The sequence below is a fragment of the Triticum aestivum genome, chromosome 2D (genome assembly GCF_018294505.1).
Source record: "Triticum aestivum cultivar Chinese Spring chromosome 2D, IWGSC CS RefSeq v2.1, whole genome shotgun sequence".
NCBI lineage: Eukaryota > Viridiplantae > Streptophyta > Magnoliopsida > Poales > Poaceae > Triticum > Triticum aestivum.
In genome coordinates this window covers 612408561-612429791 of record NC_057799.1, presented here as the reverse complement: position 1 = coordinate 612429791, position 21231 = coordinate 612408561, and the positions used below count along the sequence as shown (strand labels likewise).

General features: G+C 49.9%; 3 protein-coding genes across 5 annotated transcripts; 1 reads left to right on the top strand and 2 right to left on the bottom strand.

Annotated features, from left to right (window-relative positions):
- Window positions 1-1292: 1292 nt before the first annotated feature.
- Window positions 1293-2814, bottom strand: LOC123050397 (protein ANTAGONIST OF LIKE HETEROCHROMATIN PROTEIN 1). Its single transcript, XM_044473200.1, has one exon. It carries the CDS (start codon window positions 2691-2693, stop codon window positions 1374-1376), a length of 1320 nt encoding a protein of 439 aa, XP_044329135.1. The 5' UTR covers window positions 2694-2814; the 3' UTR covers window positions 1293-1373.
- Window positions 2815-5542: 2728 nt separating this feature from the next.
- LOC123054961 (autophagy-related protein 101) lies at window positions 5543-7820 on the bottom strand. 2 transcript variants are annotated; one of them, XM_044478850.1, is made up of 7 exons: window positions 7599-7820; window positions 7479-7515; window positions 6957-7042; window positions 6702-6797; window positions 6457-6616; window positions 6097-6250; window positions 5543-5991 (listed from the first exon to the last, which is right to left on the bottom strand). In XM_044478850.1, the coding sequence occupies exons 1-7, from the start codon at window positions 7629-7631 to the stop codon at window positions 5988-5990; spliced, it is 570 nt and encodes a 189-aa protein (XP_044334785.1). In that variant the 5' UTR covers window positions 7632-7820; the 3' UTR covers window positions 5543-5987. The 2 variants fall into 2 exon arrangements, with proteins under 2 accessions (XP_044334785.1, XP_044334784.1); XM_044478849.1 differs by having other exon boundaries at window positions 5543-5959.
- Window positions 7821-7953: 133 nt separating this feature from the next.
- LOC123054960 (putative bifunctional dihydrofolate reductase-thymidylate synthase) lies at window positions 7954-15123 on the top strand. Of its 2 annotated transcripts, XM_044478846.1 has the most exons (12): window positions 7980-8140; window positions 8647-8703; window positions 9175-9692; window positions 9796-10195; window positions 10277-10321; window positions 11313-11378; window positions 11955-12016; window positions 12097-12171; window positions 12258-12423; window positions 12873-12996; window positions 14538-14644; window positions 14775-15123. In XM_044478846.1, exons 2-12 carry the CDS (start codon window positions 8647-8649, stop codon window positions 14883-14885), a joined length of 1731 nt encoding a protein of 576 aa, XP_044334781.1. In that variant the 5' UTR covers window positions 7980-8140; the 3' UTR covers window positions 14886-15123. The 2 variants fall into 2 exon arrangements, with proteins under 2 accessions (XP_044334782.1, XP_044334781.1); XM_044478847.1 differs by lacking the exon at window positions 8647-8703 and having other exon boundaries at window positions 7954-8140.
- The last annotated feature ends 6108 nt before the right edge of the window (window positions 15124-21231 follow it).

The following is a 21231-nucleotide window of genomic DNA, read 5'->3' as shown; positions in this document are numbered from 1 at the left end:
TCTTTCATCCTCTCCCGGTCAAACTCCATCATTTCCCTTTGCGCACCCAAGAAGAGCTTGTACCTCTCCTCTTCTCCTCTTTGGTGAAAAAAATGCCGGTCCATGTGGCGGACATTAATTTTGCTTGTTGTGTCCTCACGCACAACCCTCTTTGGCAAGGTCATTTGTACGTCCGCCCCTCCACTTGGCTCATCATCATCCAATGCAATAAATTGTGGAGAGCTTGAGCCATCGTTTTTCTTCATCTTCTTGGCGGATTTCTTTGGAGCTCATCAATGACGAGTTGTCACTTCGATTTCCCATTCAATTTGAACCAACAGTGGGACAAAGTGAATGGCTTGCCCTCAGTTTAGTTGTACAAAGTGGTTGCCAACCCCAACTAGCAAAATAAGAATCACTCAAAACAATGCAACAAATGAAGCTAGAAATACAAATGATGACAATGTGCAGCAAGTCAAACTTACATGCCTATTGCCTTCAATGCCAGTTTGGTTTGGGCCAACCACTTGTGAATAGAAACCGCAAAATTTATTGACTTCAATGCCAGTTTGGTTCGGGCCACCACTTGTGAATAGAAACTGCAAAATTTGTTGACGCTCTCTTGGATGGTGGACCATAAAAAATGAGATCCATGAGCACTAGCACTCAGGACATACTTTTATAGAAGGAGTCCACCCGGGTGAGATTACGGAAATTCGCTCCCGACAGGAGGCAAACCCCGGTCTGGATGTGCCACTGTGACCTTTTCATTGGGCTATTGCCTAGTTCTCAAGATGATGGACCATCTATGTTGAAGAGAGCCCTCATTGTGGACGGCGGTGGGGAATGTACCTGGCGTCTGACGACGGATGAGCACGGCGGTGCCGACGGGGAGCAAGGGTGGAGGAAGACGACGGCTCGGACGTGAAAAGGGAGGACGAACACAAGAGGAGGACAACATTGGTTTGAGGGGTGCCGGACAACGCAGACTTTTGGGTTGGCTTTGCAGGGTCTGGTTGAATGGCGATTTTATACGCCGCATCGTTTGGGTGAGGGTTCTAAGGGTCCGGTTGCAGATGCTCCGATGGAGCTTAAACTGAATGGCACGGAACGGAGAGTGAGCCTTTTGCTCTAAAATAACAAACGGAGACATATGACTATGTGAGACTACAAACACCAGACATGGCAATTTCATCGATCACGCTACACTAAACTCAACTGAATCGACAAGAGCACAGTACAGCATTAGAACAGAGGCAGCTCCGGTAGAAGCTCAGCATCACTCATACTCATACAGGGGGCAATCCACGCGATGCTGGTGGATTCAGACTAATATGTACACTAGGGAAAACTGCAGAGCACACCACAAATTGCTCACTAGCTCACTCACTGCCTCACTGGGTACGGCTCACCAAGCTCAAATGCACAGCAAGAACATCCCGGATCCTCTCCCCTTCCTTGTCATTCTCCCCCTCGAAGTCCGCAAACGCGTCGGCGCCGGCGTCCACCGGAGCCGCCGCCGCGTCGGGCATCGGCTCGCCGCACTTGATGAGAAAGTTGTGCAGCAGGCAGCCGGCGACCACGACGTACGGCAGCGCCTCCTGGCACTCGCCCTTCCAGGGCTCCTCCAGCAGCAGCCACCGCGCGCGCACGCGGCCGAACGCGCTCCTCACCAGCCGCGCCCCCTGCGCGTGCACGTTGTTGAAGATGCGCTCCTTGGACGCGCCGTCCGTGGCGCCGGCGTCCCTGTAGGGCGTGACGAGCCAGGGGAGCAGCGGGCAGCAGGCGGGCGCGAGGAAGTAGCGCGGCACGGAGCCGCCGATGAGCTCGCCGTGGGGCGCGTTGGCGAGCACGAGCGACTGCGAGGTGTAGAGCTTGGTCCGCGGCAGGACCTCCGGCGGCGCCTCGGCCGGGTCCCAGCCGACGGAGACGTCGAGGAAGCGGCCCTCGGCGTCGACCAGCGCCTGGGCGGTGACCGCGGCGCCCCCGAAGCGCGCGTAGCCGAGCGCGCCGCAGCAGTTGGGGAGGGAGAGCGCGCAGAAGCCAGGGACGGCGCGGGAGATGCGGTCGGGCGCGGCGAGGTCGAGCAGGGCGGCGAGGCGGTCGGCGACGGCGCGGCAGACCTCGTAGAAGGCTTGCGCCGCGGCGGCGGGCGACGGGAGCCCGAAGCGGCGCGCCACGGCGCGGGCCGGCGCGGCGTGCGCGAGGCGGTAGAGCGCGGCGCCGAGCTTGTGGTCGGCCGGCAGCGCGAGGGAGGAGGAGGCGGCGGCGGGGTCGGGGAGCGCGAGGGAGCGGAGGAGCGCGTAGAAGGCCGGGCGGGACATGCGGAAGGCGTCGCGCCAGGCGGAGTCCGGGAGGGCCGGGGAGGCGGAGACGAGGCGGAGGAACCAGGAGGAGGGCAGCGAGGGCGGCGGCGTGGGCGGGGAGAGCGAGAGCGAGGTGAGCGTGATGGTCTGGAGGTGGAGCGGGAGCAGGGCGAGGAGCCGCGACACGGCCCGCGCGGCGGCGAGGAGCAGCGGGTCGAGCGCCAGCGCCTGGGAGGGGCGGAGCAGCAGGTCGCGGTCCGACGCGAAGCGCAGCGCCAGGGACACCGACGTGGCCAGCTGCGCCAGCAGCGCCGTCAGCTGCGGCGGCGGCGCGCGGGGGCGCGTCGCCGGCGGCGACCGCGGCGCCAGGCGGGAGCGCTTGCGGCGGGCGGCGGCGGCGGCGACCATCGTTGCTCGGCGCGGGGAACCGTTGGTTTTTTGCGGGAGGGGCGGTGGGGCGCGGTTACTGGCGATGGCGACGTGTGAGCTGAGCTGAGAGCGGTGGGGGTCACTGGTGGAGACTGGGGAGAGCGGGATGGTGGGGCGGGTTTAAGACGGGCGGTGGGCTCCTCTGGTCAGCTCTGGGCGCGCCGAGCGAGCCTCGGGCGTGGCGACGACATGGGCCTTGCTGGGATGGCATTTTTTGCAGGTCGGGTCGTGGTGGTGGTGCGTGCCGGGTGCTGGTGCAGTTGAGGCAGCGGATGGTGGGGGCATTTCCTCCTCTTCATCGGGAGACCGGATTCGTGCTGCCACGTTGTCGTGTAGCATCCACCACGCGTGCGTGACTCTCGTCGTCGTCGTAGCGGGTTTAACGAGCAGATAAGGCGGGCTGAGTTTGGGGGTCGGGTTATGTTTGGGCTATTGGGTCTGTTGGGCCGCAAAAGTCCTGATGCTTTGGGCTGTAGGCCTAAAACCGTGCTCCAAAAAAAATGCTAGCTTTGACAATTTTAAAAATATTCACGAATTCAAAAAATGTTCACGAACTCAAAACATGCTCGTGATTAAAATATTCCACGAATTCAAAATATATGATCACGAACTCAAAAAAATGTTTGTGGATTCAAAAAATGTTCAATCATTTGAAAAAATATTTCGAGAATGTTCATGAATTTGAAAAAATCATTCAAAAATATGTTCTTGAATTTGCAATAATGTTCGCACATTTGAAAAAAAGGAAAAACATAAAATAAGAAAAACAGGAAGGAAATTGAAATTGCAGAAAGAGAAAAAAAAAACTTCTAGAATCTTCTCAAAATCGGGCGAAAGGTTCCTTCCGACATAGCGCTCACTGGGGGCGATACATATCATTTGCGCTCCTCAAGAGTGGCCCCGTAGTTCCATGGCTCCTCTTCCATTCTCCTCCTCTGACGGCGTCATCGACTGTAGTCGGGGTAGGAGAGGAGGGTAGATTGTCGATGTATATAATACGCCTAGGTCTAGGTTAGGGTTTGCCTTAGTGACACCCGACTTTATGTTGTTTTGGAGCTTGTCACCGGTGCTCGTGAGCTACATCCGATGGGCATCATTCACTTCTCAGATGTGTCTTCCATTTTGAATGGTAGCTACCAGAGGTTGACACAATGAGAACACTCCCAATAAGCTCGGCGGGTTGCTAGATCCGATTGATGCGACTTGCCTTCCATTATTCTCTGTCATCATGGAGATGGAAGTGGAATTTTGTTCGACCCCCTAAGATCTCGTGCACAACAGGGATTGATTCCGATGTGTTTGAACATCCAAGGTTTAGTATTCTGGCTAGAAAAATCTAACATGTGCATTGGGGGTTGTGCAAAACAGTGTTGTAAAGTTATGCCAAAATGTTTGAAAATTTCTTAAATTCAGAATGCACATAAGCACATTATACCTTTGTCATGTCAAAAAATTTCTATTACTCCCTCCGTCCCAAAATTCTTGTCTTGGATTTTTCTAATACGGATGTATCAAGTCACGTTTTAGTATTATATACATCCGTATCTAGACAAATCTAAAACAAGAATTTTGGGACGGAGAGAGTACAAATTAAACTCACATCTACAGAAGTAGAAAGGACAAATCATTCTATGAATAGTTATAGTTATTACTATTATTTAAAGCAGGCTAAGAATCCGCTTCTTAACACTACCTTAGCTAAATTTGTTGTTTTTGTTTCAAGTTGAGTTTAACTTATAATAATAGAAATTTGTGACATGTTAGACGTATGCTATTTGTACGTACTCAATTCTTTTTGTGAACTTTTAACATGATACACCCCCCTATTTCACCATCTCAAAGCAAAAATTCCAAATGCAAAATGTGTTTTATCCACTCTAAAAAGTGACAATTTGATCAGTCAAAACAACCTCCCACTCCAGTTATCTTCCTTGTATCAGCACATTGAATAAACGCCACTGCACATAACATCCTGAATACACATATTTTTCAGAAAAAAGTCCATTTTACTACCCTGAATAAAGTGGGTGGTTCACTTTACCCCCTGATCTATTTTTTGGCTTCTTTTACCCCCCAAACAAACCCAAACCGGACAAAACATCCCCTGGCTGGTTTTTCTCCACCCTCTGCTGATGTGGCACTAGTCAACGGCGGTTTTGACCTGGGTGGGGCCCTCTTGTCAGGTTTCTCTTACCTCTCTCTCTCTCTCTCTCTCTCTCCAGGTACACCCGCCAGCGAGCAGAGTAGGGTCAGGCGGGGTCGGCAGGAGGCGGTGGTGCACGGGGCCGAGGCGGTGGTGGCAACCACCGGCGGTGGGTACTTGGGGCGGGCTCGCGCGGCGGCGGGATGGCGTGGCCGGCGGGGTTGACAGGAGGCGGTGGCGCGCCGGCGAGCGGAGCAGGGCCAAGCGGGGTTGGCAGGAGATGGTGGCGCACGGGGGGTGGAGGCGGTGGGTACTCGGGGCGGGCTCGGGCGGCGGCGGGATGGCATGGCCGGCGCGGGGGCGGGGCAATCTGCGGCGGCGCGGGACGAGGCTCCTCTGGTAGGACGCCGGCGCGATGGCGGGGAGAGGACGGCCGCTCCTGGGCAACGTGGTGAGGGAGGTGGGGCACGGGTGGCTCGGGCTCGGGGCGAGCTCCTTCGGCGGCGGCGGTTCTGACCTAGAGAGAGAGAGAGAGAGAAACCTGACAAGGGGGCCCCACCCAGGTCAAAACCGCAGTTGACTAGTGCCACATCAGCAGAGGGTGGAGAAAAACCAGCCGGGGGGGTGTTTTGTCCGGTTTGGGTTTATTTGGGAGGTAAAAGAAGCCGAAAAATAGATCAGGGGGTAAAGTGAACCACCCACTTTATTCAGGGTAGTAAAATGGACTTTTTTCTACTTTTCACATCTGCATGACATAATATTTTTTTGACACAGATTGTCAAGAGAAATATTTACAGCTAAACAAGTGGGAATTACATGATTGGATGGGTAACAGAGTCAGTTCACTGGCGTTCTACATTATTCTGTACACAACATTTGCTTCCATGAGTCAGCAGCTCTGACGACGTCTTATAACCAAACGATCAACGGAGAGGTGAGAAAGGGGCAACGTCTTATCACTGTGAAAGGTAGCACACCGATACCAACATCTTCGTTTAGTGCAGTCTCTAACAAAGATCTTCAGTTCAGTGAGTACGAATGTCCACTACTCAATGCCCTCCGAAGAACGTCGGCGTTCCACCCGAATACAGAATCAGAAGAGCTGTGAACACACGTCCAAGGAAAAGGTGTCACCTGGAGATTCAGATAGTGATGAAATAATCCCAACAAACTTGCAGAGACTACTCGGTATCAAAGAAGGTTGCCGATTAAAATAGTCAAGTATAAAACTGAACGCACCTGGGGACCAAAATCTCATGATTGAATATTCTGTCAGAGATTGGAGGAATATGGTCTTTTTTCTCATTGGCGTAGTTAATGATCTGGAACAGGACTTCTTGGATCAGCAAGCTCAGCGCATCACGTCTTGAGCTGGTCTCTTCCAATGCTTGTCCTGAGGGCACATATCATCACAAGTTAACGAGTTATAACTGATTTGTTATATGCTCATAAGCAATAACATCAAGAAGATGGCATAATTAGCAAAACTATTCCTACGAGTCCGGAGTGGCGGAGAGCAGGGAGACACACACCCTCGACCTGGGTTTGAGTGCTAGCGAGTTGCCATGAAAATGACTCTGCTTATAAAAATGGAACTACCTTTAGTATTTGCTGGCGCTTTGGAGCCACGTGATTTGCCTTGCCCTTTAGGGCTTGTGACATGCAAATTGATGAACCATTGTTCCCAGTAAACCCTCTCAGTCTTGCTGCTGAACCAGCCTGGGTGCTTGTTCTTCTCATCGAAGAACGAGAGGCACACCTGATGTTCAGTTACCATGTGTTAAAACGAAAATCCTAAAAAACATGCAAATAGTAGCATATGTTGTTCAGCCTTATCGCACAACCTGGCTTTTCCGATTTGGATGCTTTTCAGCCCAAGCAATGAACTGGTTGATCTTTTCATCAACTTCCTTTTCTAGTTCTGCAAGTCCACATTGAACCTGACCACACAAACACAAATAACATCAAAGATGTTTTTTCAGATGGAGCAGGTCACAAAGATCAGCACACCAGCATATATCTTGGAGCTAAGTAATATTGTCCGCAACACCAAATACATGGAGGAGATAGAGTTATTGCAGCTATTCAGTAATACTCACATATGTGATCTCAAAGAGGTCGCAGTCAACATCCTTGGGCCGAACAAGAGTGAGGGTTCGATGAAAGAATATAGTATGCAAGATGCCTGCAACACATTCATACATGATAATCATTAGGAACACGGTAAAGAGAACCACACTAAAAAGAATAGCAGACACGTTTGTTATAACTGGTCCGTTTGAAGACTAAATGCAGAGAGCAATGCAATTGCTTCCGTTTTTCTTTTTGCACAAGTGCAAATGCCAACATGAAACAAGGAGCTCACGGAATCAATTTCCGGCACAGCAGTACAGCAGTTGCAACTAATCAGACCACGACATAAATAACGGGGCCACGATATACTAGTAAATTATAAACTGCTACTACTACTCAGTACTACATCAGTATCAAAGAGTGGATTTCGGCTACCATATACACATGTACTAATAAACTAGTAAAAGGGGGAACACAAGAAGGCAAAAATTGGAACAGCAGAGCAGAAGCATGGAAGAGGGAATCGAAGGGGAAAGACCAGAACTTACATCGCAGCACATCTTTGATCTCCAGCGGCTCCAGCTCCTACAACCAAGAAGACCTGAATTCGTCAGGAACGCAAGGAGAAATCAGGGGGGAAGGGAGAGGGGGTCCGGATCGGATCTGACCAGTTCGTTGAGGTGGCACGTCTCGCAGTTCATCGCGGCTGATCGGCGAGGCCGGCCGGGCGGGCGGGCGCTCTCGATCCGCTCGCCTCGAGTCCTTCTCGCCGGAAATCCCCACAGGCGAGAGAGCAATCCGCTTATCCTACTCCTACTCAAACACGACGCCGGCTCCTGCCTCCTCCGCTCCTCAGCACGCAACGCAAGCCTCTCCTCGGCGGCCCAGTGGCTCGGTTGGTTCCCTTTTCTTACTACCAAGGCCCGCGGGCCGTGACTGACAGATGGGCCCGAGCATCTGACAGGCCGGGAGCTTACAGGTGGGGCCCGCGGTGCTCGGGGTGACGTCACCACAGGAGAGACGGACACAGGGGAAGTTTTCAGCCGCTTCGCTAGGGTTTGCGCGCGCTGGTTTCCCGCCGCCTCCGCCCAAAAACGCCAACGACAGCCGACGCCTCCCCCCTCCCCCTCCTCACCCACGGCGGCGAGCGCGCGCGGCGCCGTCTCAGCAGCCACCGGGGCAAGCGACGGCCGCCGCGGGCGAGGTCTCGGTACGTACGCATCTCAGCTTCTGCTCCAGCCCCCGCGCTGCGCTCCTCTCCTCGCAAATCTCGGCGTAATCAGCCAAGAACTCGGTAGATTCGCCGGATGTGCCTGGGTATCTGTATTTTTCTACTCGTCGATGGAAGCGTATGCTATGAAGCAGCGATGCTGCGGCCAGATTCTTAGTTTTCCCTTGTGATTGCACAAGGGGGATGCTCGGTGGCTCCTCCCTGTGTCAGTGATGCTTGATCCGCGTCTGTTCCAGAGAACCCGAGCACTGATTTCAGGCTCCCGACTGTTACAAACTGCTCCGACGCGGCGAACCGATTCAATTGGGCAGTTTAGGATTCATTCTCGGCATAAAGGATGGTTTTATCCTGTTTTAGTTTCGTCCAGGAACAGCCGAGCATGCTAGCTCTCTCTGTTTTTCCCCTCATTTCTCAGTTGTTAGAGTTGCCTCAATTATTTTAACATCAGCGATTGTGCCCATCTTTATTGGTAGTTCCTGGTACAGATGTTATCATCAAAGCTACTCGATGCGCGAGCCGGCATCTCCACTCTATGCACGACCGTTAAGTACACCATCTACATTACCTGCCATTACCTTTACATTTTTAACACGGTTCTCTTCTTCTGAAACAGTTTATTGCCGAAAACTTGGAGTTTTGTGTAGTGTACTCTCATAAATTAAACATTGGAGAATAATTGGAGTAGCTGCATTCAGTTGCTTCCTTGATTTTTACGGGCAGGTGCTTGTTGGCCCCTCTTTTTGTGATAAAGTAGAGGCAATAGATACCACAACCCCAAATTTTATTCAAGCTGAAATAGTGATTATTCCCCTTGTTCTGTGAGAACTGAGCTAGTTATAGATTCTGTCCCCTGTCTGCATTATGCCCTGAAACATTGGGGTTCAGTGTCCAGAGGTTCTTAGTATCTGTTCGATAGCTCTTTAGCTCTTCTAGGATGTTCTCTACTTATATATGTGTCAGTCCGCTGCTTTCTATGCTGACTTGGTTCTTATACGTTGCTTCCTCACATTCAGGCCACACCATTGTTGAGCACGCGTACCACCACAATTTCTCGTTGGACAAGGCATAAATCTCTTGAGGCCATCAACAAACTGAAGTCTTCCTGCTTCCATCAATCTCAAATGATGGCAGGTGTCACAAATGGCAATTCACACAGTGATATTCAGAGAAAATATCAAGTTGTGGTTGCTGCTACCCGTGAGATGGGCATTGGGAAGGACGGAGCATTGCCATGGAAGCTGCCTAGTGACCTTAAGTTTTTTAAGGATCTCACAATGGCTACAGCAGACCCATCAAAGAAAAATGCTGTTATAATGGGAAGGAAAACATGGGAAAGCATACCCACTAAGTTTAGGCCATTGCCCGGTCGCTTGAATGTTATACTGACTCGTTCGGACAGTTCTGATTATGCAACTGTTGAAAATGTTGTCACCTGTGGAAGCTTGGATTCTTCCCTAGAACTACTAGCATCAGCTCCCTACAGCTCAACAATTGAGAAAGCCTTTCTAATAGGGGGTGGCCAGGTACTGAGGTGAGTTATTTGCTTTTCCTGGAATATTTATTTGATGCACGTTGTTTCTAGCTGTTCTGGCATCATGTCTGGTGTTCACTCCAATCACAATTTTTTGATGCAGGGAATCGCTAAATGCATCTGCATGTGAGGCCATCCATCTTACTGACATAGAGTCCACCATTGAGTGTGATACTTTCATTCCTCCTATTGATCCATTGGTCTTCCACCCATGGTATTCATCTTCTCCAGTTGTGGAGAACAACATTAGGCATTCTTTCGCGACCTTTGTTCGCGTTAGAAAGTCGGCAGAAGAGGCTAATGACTCAAATCTCAGTGAATTAACCAGCAATGATGCTAAGAAGAAAAAGTTTGAAATTCAGAATTTTTCATTTCTACCAAAAATGATCTTCGAAAAGCATGATGAGTATCAGTATCTCAATCTTGTTCAAGATATACTACGAAGTGGTGCTCGGAAAAATGACAGAACAGGAACAGGAACAATATCAAAATTTGGTTGTCAGGTGCTGTCCCCAATTTTTCTCAGTATTTCTATTTAGATTTGATGATGGAAAGAAAGCTAATATTTGTTTTCTTCTTACCAGATGCGGTTTAACTTGAGGAAGAATTTTCCATTACTTACAACAAAGGTATTACGTATGCTCTTTGTTGAATATATGCACTTCTAATTTTCGAACATAACAATACTGAAGTCAGTGTGCTTGCTAGTGGAAGTCCAGACTGCAATGCTCTTTGGTTCTATTATTTTGGTGATCTTTTATTTGAAGGAAAGAAAGCATGGATGAATTGTCAATTGATAAAAATACCAGCCTTTTCAAGTTTAAGAAATGGCAACTGCATCAGTCTAGTTAATTTTGTTCAAATGCATGCCAAGCATGATATCGCTTAGGGATTTGCAGTAACTTGTTGATTTTAGTTAATCTATCTCATGCATAAAATTTATACCACGGAACCCCAGTTTCTCAAACGCACAAAAAATTGTCTAATTTATTATACATATATTTCATAATAATTTTGTCATAATTTGAAAGGAACCTGAGAAGATAGCTGCGTTCTTTATTGGGCTATCGGACATCAGTATTTGTTTTTTCTTAAGCTCAAACAGGTCTGAAGTATTTTTTTTTAATCTTTAGTTCTTTACCAGTATAATCTTAGACACTCACATGCTATGAGATCCTTACAACCTAGCTCTAAGTCCCATGGTCCAGTAAATTGCAAAAACTGGATACCAATTAGATCGTAAGCTTCTTTTTTATCAATTAGGGACGCAAGTGGCGATACGCATATCCCGAAACCCAGTACTCGCTAGTATTAATTTTGCTGCCACTGCACTAATTGAGGAGTTTCACAGGGCAAGTGGTCTGCTTCTTGCATCCCTATTATCAATTGCACTTATTTGTGACCAAACATGCAAATGTATTGTTCTATGAGTTTCAGACATCACACAGTTTGGTAATATTAGCTCACACACCAGTATGAAAAAAAAAAATCTTCCTCTGAATCATGAACAGGAAGTTTTGGGTATTATCTCCTCTGTGGCCTGGTTTATATATTCAGAGAGCAGAATATTTTACCTTGATCTTTAATGCATTGTTTTGTTTTTTTATATGGTTTTTCTAGAGGGTGTTCTGGCGTGGTGTTCTTGAAGAACTGTTGTGGTTCATCAGTGGCTCAACAAATGCAAAGGTATTTGAATATTTATTTTCGTTTTGTTGCGCAGTCCTTAAGTTTACATGTTGAATAGCGACTTTTGGGATTGGTGTCTTGTCTGCATGATGGTAAAAAAGGCAGATAATGAACCTTCCTCATAGAGGAGTATGCACTCTGTGGTCACTGACGAGTAGCATATTGTGTTGTTCACCTTAGAACGTGCTTCGTGGAGCATCTCTGCAATTACGCCCATGTGTAATCAAGTACAATGGCTATTTTGGGACTAGCCTTTTCTGAATAATCCTCTTACAGAAATTTAAACACTTAAGGTGTCTGTCAAGTTTTTTTTCAACCGAATACAAATAGGTGATCTCATGCATGTTATTTTACTGGCTATTCATGTTATTTAATATTTGAAGGTAACTCGTGTGTTTAAGATGTTTGGGTCAACTCTTTCGAGCTTCTAAACGATTGTATCCTAGTTAGCTATTTGAGTTTTAGCCTGTTTGCTGCATTTCAGGACTAGATAGTAGGTCAATATTGCTGTAATGCATCGATGGTTCATATGTTTTCCCCCTTTTCATGACAGTCTCCATAAATTTGTATTTACAGGTTTTACAGGAAAAAAATATTCGTATATGGGATGGCAATGCGTCAAGGGAGTATCTTGACAGGTAACATCTCTTGGATATAACTGCACAGAAATAAAACAGCATAACATCCTAAACTTTGATCTGCCTGGCATATTTTCTAGTATTGGTCTATCACAAAGAGAGGAGGGTGACTTGGGACCAGTTTATGGATTTCAGTGGAGACACTTCGGTGCTGAGTAAGCTTACATTGGTTTAAGAACTCTCTTGTTCCTTAACTGTGCCTGTCTTACTGTGTTCTAAATTGTCTCAACATATTTCACAGATATACTGACATGCATGCTGATTACACGGGGAAAGGTTTTGATCAGTTAGCTGATGTCATTAACAAGATCAAGAATAACCCTGACGATAGGCGTATCATTATGTCTGCATGGAATCCAACAGATCTCAAGAAGATGGCACTTCCACCTTGCCACATGTTTGCACAGGTTAGTAGCTTAGTATAATTTTTTCCTTATTACTTTTGTTATCCGGAAATCCTTATGTTTTGGTATGAAGTTGTATTGTATACATCATTAGGTGGCTGCAATTCTGCACATGACCGTAGTAACCATTTTATCTGTATTAAATTGCTCCTATGTTTTCTCGTGGAAGTTGCCTATAGACTAAGGCTGCCGTCTGTGAAGATTGTAGATTGCTTTCTTTTCCCTGTTTGTACATACATTTACTGTATTTTGCAAAAGAAAAAAAAAACTCCAATGCCTCTATATCTGCTTGTAAGTGGACTAGTATGATGTTTTCAGACATGGGTATTTTGTTGAAAATGGTGGGTTTTATAAATCGTTTCCCCTTTTTATTGCTTCTATAAACAGTTAATGCGCCATTTTCTTCTCTTAGCAGCTTATTTAGATCTCATATTTTATATCTTGCCTTGCAGTTTTATGTCGAGAATGGAGAATTATCCTGTCAGATGTATCAACGTTCAGCTGACATGGGGCTTGGTGTACCATTCAACATTGCATCATATTCTCTTCTGACGTGTATGATTGCACAAGTTTGTGGTAAGTTTTTTACTTCTTGACTTCTTTTTATCAATCTCTTTTATTTGCTAAGGCTTGGAAATCATATTAAAATCCTAGCTTGTTTATTTTTGTTTCATGACAATTTGGTTTGCTGTTGTTGAAGACTTGGCGTTTTGCTTGTTCTATATGCTATGTCATTCTGTTGTCACTTGGAACTAGTTAGTTTGTATAGATTCAAAGTCATTTCGTTTTCTTAAAAGAGTAGTAAATCCTAGTTTATAATTATGTGAAACTAAAAGGGCTACAATAAGTGGGGGGAAATACGACCTATAACAGGCTATGTCTCACCATGATTGAAGCTTACAATGACATTTTCCTTTTCCTCTGTGGGCAACCAATTTCTTTCCTGAATGAACACAAAGCATCTGGATGTATTGGGAGATATAAAAAGTTATTTACATGCCCATGAATGCATCTAACAACCCAAAATACAACGCACGCCTTTAGGAGCTATGCCCCGCTGGAAGTAGCGGCTCGATGCCTACTGCCCCTGCCTGTCAAGTTCATCTTCCAAGTTTTTTTTTAACAATTTCGGGTGCTATGTGTGGTCCCTTCAAAATTAAATACTTCTGATCTCCGAGTAGTCTATGCTCCTTCATGAAGAATCCTTTGCCAGTATGGTGTGTAAGATCCAACAAAATTTCCTCCAGATGAAGATCAACTGTTCTCCTGGGCCACCTGCTGTACAGTTATATGTTTCTCTTTGATAGTGGAGAATAATTCACAGGGACTTGAGGCTCAACAGACTGCCCTCACACAGGCCCCTCCCAAGGAGTCCAGAAATCCCATTTCCTATTAAGTAGATGAATAAGAGTGCAGAAATCCCATTACCTATTAAGTAGATGAATAAGAGTGCAGAAATCCCATTACCTATTAAGTAGATGAATAAGAGTGCAGAAATCCCATTACCTATAGATAAATGTGCAGCATGACCTATATAGTTATCCAACAGTTTCAGGTTATCTCTCAGCAGAATCATAAGAAAGTCTGTTGCAAAGTTAATTACCATTATTGGACATGACTCTGGGTGAAAGACTTGTCAGAAACACCACTGAGATTGATGCGGGTGACAGAAAAAAAGAGTTTTCGTGATCTAACTCATCCATTTATGCCCAAAACCTTCATATACTGTTCTTTTTTCAAACACTGCTTTGTGCATAATCTTGTCAAAAGCTTTCTCATAAATTTTAGATTTATGATAGAGAATTAGAGATGCAACCTGCGGCATTTTCAAATGCCCAACAAAAGCAGTTCTGAATAGTTTTTGCATTTTTAAAAAGCCATACTGCTGTTTGTTTGGTATGACTAGTTTGAAGAAAGAAGTAATAGCCTGCAACCTGTTAATCAATATCTTTGCCAACAGTTTCGAAGTGCTTTTGAGCAAGGACATATGACTTATTTGCAGAAGATTCCATAGGAAATATGCTTAGTCATGCTAGTGCAAGGAGCATTGCATCTTGTTTTACTGGTTGGTTTTATGTTATATGTTGTGCATTGAGTTTCTCCATGTGTGCGTGTAGATCTTTCTCCTGGAGATTTTGTCCATGTGATGGGCGATGCCCATGTCTACAGCACGCACGTCCAAGCCTTGGAGGAACAACTTCAGAAGCAGCCCAAGCCATTTCCTGTAAGCATTCCTCAAGCTGAGCATAACCTTGTTGTACGAAAAGCGGCCGGGGACAGTTACTGACTCCGCCTTTGCATCTGAGTAATCTGTTTATCTGACTATGTTTGTTTGACATGGATGTCATTTGCAGATTCTGAAGATAAACCCTCTGAAGAAGGATATAGACGCGTTCGTCGCGTCAGACTTTAAGCTGGTCTCCTACGACCCGCACCAGAAGATAGAGATGAAGATGGCAGTATAAACCAAGGAGTTAGTCAGCATCCAGCATTCGCACCAGCATACGATATGTATCGTTGATGGCGATGCCTTTATTACACCATGATTCGTGACGGAATCTCTAGGCAACCTTTTTCACTGAGCGATCGATGCCTTGGTGGATCCCTGGCCATGGCATAAGCTGGCTGGCGAATGTGTGCAAAATAGTGGGATCTTGGTTGCTACCAGTAGCGGCTAGCGAGTTGTTTATTTCTCATTTTGCATTTCCGAGGTTTTAGGTTCTTGGCAGTATGGGTGCAGTGATTCGCGACGATGGCAGGGTCATGTTCATCAGGTCGTCCGTCGTTGTCAACTCTGGTTGCATCCACGCCATCAATTCCATATCAGACGAGGGACGACAGCTGTGGCCTCCACTGTCGAACAAACTACTCGGTCGAATGAAAAAGAGCCTTCGAGAGAAACCAAGCAAGGTCGAGGACGGCTTCATCACAGGTTCACAAGTCACAAAGCTTCTTAACTGCTAAGAAACAAACAGTGCTTAGCGCCTTTCCAAAGCATATTCATTCTGTCAAAGCACCCGTCAAAAAGGTGCTGCTTTACGAATCACGGACGCACTAATTCGATGTTCGTGACTATACAGCCGGAATGAGCTTCACGCAAAGGATACATAACTTTCTAAAGGCTGTTAAAACCAGAGGAAGTCTGTTGATTGGCATAAGATTCGACCAAAGTCAACACGGAACAAAATGTTAACCATGCTGAAAATATTACTGTAATAACCATTCGCCAAACGTTGCACAGCCTTGCCGAGAAACCATCGAACCATATGCACATTGCGGACGTGAACTATCCAGATCCTTCGTAAGGAACATTTTCTTGACGTTCGTGATGGATTTGATAGCGGTTCATTATTACTTCTCTATCACATTAACAAAATTTTATAGGGTCTGTCAATGGTCGGACATGTAGATTAATCATGTAATCGAAACTTGCATGCTTAATCAAAAACCTTTTAAATACATTGTTTTATGTGTGTGTGAAATATACCTGTCAGGGAAATCGACACCTATGGGACCACTGGAATCCCTTTTACGGTTGGCGGGCGCGGAATCGTGCAAAGAGCGGGTCTGACAGGAAGCACACAGATCGTTTACCCAGATTCGGGCCGCAGAGACGTGTAATACCCTAGTCCTGCTTTGGTGGATGTATTCAAGTGTTCTTGTGTTCTTGAGCTAGCTACGGGGTGCAACTTGCCCAAATCTCCTGGTCGCCTCGGGCCTCCTTTTATAGACAAAAGGGGTTGCCACAGTGGCACACAGGAGGTGGAAAGGTGTACAGTGGATGAGTCTATCCTTTGGCACCGTCGGACAAACGCATTTAATGCGCTGCCGACGTGCCCCTCTCGCTTTATCGGGGACGGCAAAGAAGCACGTCCCAGCTGCCGCCGCCTCGCCTGGTTCCGACGCGCGTCCGAGCTGACGAGGCGTTGCTGCGCCACGTTGGTTGGCTGCTGGGCTGGCGCAGTGGTGGAGCCTTCATGAAGATCTGCATGCCACCACGCAGGTGCTTGCAGGGTCGGTGTAGAGGCCGCTCGCCGCCACGCAGGTGCCTGCCCAACTGGTTGAGCTAGCAGCTGCATGGGGACGGCGGTGGCGTCTTGGCAGACGTGGGCCTGGCTGTGGCCCCACTGGTGCCCCTGGCAAGGGTCTTGCCGTGGCGTCGTGGTCATCCCCGGCAAGGATCTTGCCGGGGGTCTCGTGGATTCCCTCGGCTGGGATCCCGCCGAGGGCCGCCGTCTTCCGGTCCTCATCTGATCTTGTGTGTTCATGATCTTGACAAAGATCTGCATGTCACCACGGAGGTGCCTCCCGAGCCTTGGTTCCGATATAGTTGTTGGCGGTGTTTGGAACCCTTGGGCTCAAGGGTGGCTCGTTCTACTGGTGTTGGGCAAGCTGCCCCGACAAGGTTCTTGCCGGGGCTGCGGAGGCCGCCCCGGCAAGGGTCTTGCCGGGGGAGTCCACCTCGACCCTCTGCTCTTTAGTGCTTCTGGTCTTGGCGTTGCCTTGTTTGTCTTGTGCTTCGGTTTCTCTCCGGCTTCCCTCCTCTGCCCTGCTAAGTGTGGTCGCGGGCGCGGCTCTGACTGCCCGTGCACAAGTCAAGGGGTCAAAAGGAGATCCCCTACTTTTGTACCCCGACAGGAGCCCCCGGGCCTGGGCCACACATAAGCACGACGCGTTGTTGGGCTAGGCCCAGAACAGTGCGCGGGCAGGTGGGGCAGATTTTACCGCAGTAACTTTTTGTCCGCTGCGCTTCCCCACGACCCGCGTTGAACGCGCGACGTGGAGGGTCGTGCGTGACGTGGGGACCATGCGTGGGGCGGTTCCCGCACGCATGCGTCACATCATGGTAAAGAGGCGGCTCGCGCCTTCCCCATAAAAAGAGGGAGGCGCAGAGGCGCGGCTCATTTACTTGGGCGGACTCGGGTCGTGGTCTTCAAGGCGTCCGTGCCCCACGATCACGGGGTGGGGAACGGTCGCCTCACCCGTCCCCTCAATTCTGCTTGCTCGCCACGTGTCCCCCATGTAGGTGGCAGGCGGTGGAGGCGGGAAACCGGGCCGTCGCTGATTGGGGCAGCGGGTCGGTCTCGATTCCCTGCGCCCCCGATGGCCGGATTGGTCGAGCGGCGCGGCCGAGCCCCGACCCCGCCCCTTTATAAGAAGGGGGAGGGGATGGCATCTCACATCCTTTCATCATCCGTCCCCATTCACTTCGGCTCCTTTCTTCCTTCCATCATGGCGAGAGGAGGCGCCGGCCCTTCAACGGTGGCGGCGAGGGTCGCTGCTCGACAGTGCGTCCCTCCTTCCCAAGAGCTCGCGGCGGCGGAGCCAGCCACGAGAGGAAGGGGGAGGGGGCGAGGCCGAGGTCGCCGTGGCGCTCGTGGAAGAGGGGGACGGGGCGGCGCACCGGCCTTGCCTCTGCCAGCGATGCCTCCCCCGATGGAGGGCCACGTCGGGGACCAGCCCCGCGAGTTCTTCATCAGGCTGCGCCGGCCACCGCGTCGCCGTCTCCGTCTTCCTACCCCATTTGCTTCGGAGATGGAGCTCGATCCACCCCAGACCCTCAGGTTGCACATGAGGGGTTGCGGGAACGGCGGCACGCGGGTCGACGTCGACTTCCCCGCTCCTCACGTCATGTACCTCCGTCGTGGATGGAAGACGTTCGCTCGCGTCCATAGCCTGACGGCGGGGCTCGTTCTCTACTTCAAGTTAATGGAGAACGGCCTGCTCTCCATCAAGGTCTTTGGAGATCTTGGAACTCGCCTGAAGTGCTGCATGGAGAGCTCCTCCGACGATGAAGATTCCTCCTCAAGCGGGGGTGACGAGGAGGACAACGACAACGACGACGAGGGCGCCAAGCGGCGGGACGCTGACCCCGACTCCGACTGACCGCGTCGTCCCTCCCTTGGCCACGCGCCCTACCGAGGGCCTTCCTCGTCAAGCTCTCCATCGGCGCGTTCCCCGTCGCCTCCTTGGGCGGCTAGCGTAGGAGGGCCGGAGAAGGCGAAGAAGGCGGGTCGCGGCCGTCAAGTCGGAGTACGCGGGCACCGACGCCTTCGTCGCGTATTGTCGGCCCGCTGCCTCATCTTCCAGCTCCCCTTCCGGCACCGAGATGTTCTCTTGGTGCCTTCTGCCCCTCGTACCTCGCCTAGGCGCTCTTTTTGCCCTCCCGCTACCTTGTTCCATCTTCTGAGGAGAGGGACAAGAAAGGGATTACGGGCATCTTATCTCTTTTTAGTTTGTAAGCCTGTGGGCACTTGTTAGATTTAAAACTTGTAATCTCCTTGCTCATGTTTTTTGTCCCGTATGAACTGTACATGTATGGGACGTTTTTAATGAAAAGGGGTGCTTGCCGGGTTCTTTGCGCGTGAGCGAGGCCCATGCCAAGGAATGAATCCTTGTTATTCTCAAGATAAACATTGTCGCCCGGCAACAGGTCCTGCCGTCCCCTCACTTCAGTCGACCATTCTCACGCTCTTGGCGGAGGCAAGGGCGAAGTAGAGTTAGGCCCCTCGTTTATTTCCTTGCCACCGCGACTACGACCCGGTTCCGACCCAGGGACTTGGGTACAGGGAAAAAGGGGGAGCACGGCGGTCTAGGAGAGAACGGGGTTTCATATGTCCCAACTTCATACGGAAATGCACAATAGAGGATAAAAGACTTATCTGAATCTGCAGCCCCCGGCAGCCTTGGCTTGCCGTGGTTGGATTCCTTGTATCTGCAGCCCCCGGCAACCTTGGCTTGCCGAGGCCGGAGCGCCGGCTCGTTCTCTTTCTTCCAAACATCTCAGCAGAAACATCCATGTACCCTGCGAACCAAAGAGGACGGAAAGGAACAGAGAAACGCACACTCGACCTCTATGCTAGGGGTTAGTCGCCGCTAAGCACTATCAACCCTAACCGAGGGAGAGACTTAACCTAGCATGCATGCTAAAACTTAGGGCGCAAGCGCTTCATTTATTTATGCTCAGGGTCTGCGCCTGGCTTTGTACAGAGCGTTACATGCCTTGCAGGCAAGGCTTGTACAAAAGGTGGTTTGCCGGGGGGCCCGGCAACCGCGCCTTATGGGTAAAACTTGCGAAGATGTTCAATGTTCCAGGAGTTGCTCACTGAAATAGCATCTTCGGTCTCCAGGCGGACTGCGCCGGGCCTGGTGACTCGTATTACCCGATAAGGGCCTTCCCACTTCGGCGTCAACTTGTTGGAATTCTTGGCCGATTGAACGCGTCGAAGAACAAGGTCGCCCCTCAAAGCTTTGGGCATGAACCTTGCGGCTATGGTAGCGGCGCAAGGCTTGCTGGTAGCACGCTACTCTCACAGCCGCCCGAAGACGATCTTCCTCAAGGAGCGTTGCGTCATCTTGCCGCAATTGCTCTTGCTCAAGCTCGTCATAAGCGAGCACTCGAGGTGACCCGTATGTGAGTTCCGTGGGGAGAACTGCTTCTGCCCCGTATACCAGGGCAAAGGGTGTTTGGCCGGTGGCTCGATTTGGTGTCGTTCTGATCGACCAAAGAACCGCCGGCAACTCATCAATCCAGCGCCTTCCGCTCTTGTGCAACTTGTCAAAAGTCTTTGTTCTCAGGCCTCGCAGTACTTCAGCATTTGCCCTCTCCGCCTGGCCGTTGCTTCGTGGGTGTGCTACGGAGGCGAAACAGACCTTGCTGCCGAGGTCTTGAATGTACTGCATGATGGCGTGGCTTGTGAACTGCGTGCCGTTGTCGGTGATGACCCTGTTGGGCACACCAAAACGGCAGACTAGCCCCTTGAAGAACCTGACGGCCGATTGTGCTGTCACCTTCCTCACTGCTTCCACCTCCGGCCACTTTGTGAACTTGTCGATTGCAACGTACAAGTACTCAAAGCCCCCGACAGCACGGGGGAAGGGCCCAGTATGTCGAGCGCCCAGACCGAAAATGGCCAGGAGAGAGGAATCGTTTGAAGGGCTTGAGCTGGTTGATGAAGCTTCTTCGAATGGAACTGACACGCTTCACACTTGGTTACTAGTGCCGTTGCATCCTGGAGGGCAGTGGGCCAGAAGAAACCTTGCCAGAACGCCTTGCCGGCAAGGGCCCTCGACCCTATGTGGGAGCCACATATGCCTCCGTGTATCTCCGCCAACAGCTCCAGTCCTTCCTCCCGGGGAATGCACTTCAATTTCACACCGTTTGGTCTTTTCCTGTACAAGACGTCATCGACGAACTGGTACATAGCAGACCGACGGGCTACTTTCTCCTCTTCCTCCTGCTCCTCAAGAAGCTCCCGTGTTTGGAGGAATCCAACGGTATGCTGTGCCCATGCCGGAGCCTGGGGCTCGACGGCAAGGACTAAAGGCATTTCTTCTGCCATGGGAGCGGCCGTCTCTATGGCCAGGGCTTGACGCCCCGCCGGAGTTAGTCGCCCCTCGGCAGGCTCAGTACCCACGGAAACATCCTTGTCGGCGGCCCCAGGGGGCTCGGCGGGAAAGTACTTGCCGGGGCCTGATTTCCTCCGCTTGTTCTGCTCTGTCGATGGTTCAACGGATGGTTGAGTTAACTGAAGCACAAATGTACCTGGTTCCACAGGTAGCTTGAATGCAGCGCGCTTCGACAGGTAATCGGCGATGTCGTTCTCCACTCGGGGGACGTGCTCCGCTTGTATACCGTCAAAGCGCTCCTCCAGCTTCCTCACCTCATCTACGTAGGCCTCCATCAACGGGCTCTGATAATCTTTGTTGACTTGCCTGATGACAAGCTGCGAATCACCCCTGACGACGAGCTTCTTAATCCCGAGGTCTGCCGCGATCCTGAGACCGGCAAGCAACCCCTCGTATTCGGTA

Coding starts and splice junctions, on each gene's coding strand:
- LOC123050397 (XM_044473200.1), bottom strand. CDS start 2,693: ATGGTCGCCGCCGCCGCCGCCCGCCGCAAGCGCTCCCGCCTGGCGCCG.
- LOC123054960 (XM_044478846.1), top strand. CDS start 8,647: ATGTTATCATCAAAGCTACTCGATGCGCGAGCCGGCATCTCCACTCTA. Junction 12,017..12,096: donor TCAAGGGAGTATCTTGACAG/GTAACATCTCTT, acceptor CATATTTTCTAG/TATTGGTCTATCACAAAGAG. Junction 12,997..14,537: donor TATGATTGCACAAGTTTGTG/GTAAGTTTTTTA, acceptor GTGTGCGTGTAG/ATCTTTCTCCTGGAGATTTT.
- LOC123054961 (XM_044478849.1), bottom strand. CDS start 7,631: ATGAACTGCGAGACGTGCCACCTCAACGAACTG. Junction 6,251..6,456: donor AGCGCCAGCAAATACTAAAG/GTAGTTCCATTT, acceptor ATGTGCCCTCAG/GACAAGCATTGGAAGAGACC. Junction 5,960..6,096: donor CATGAGATTTTGGTCCCCAG/GTGCGTTCAGTT, acceptor GTGTGTTCACAG/CTCTTCTGATTCTGTATTCG.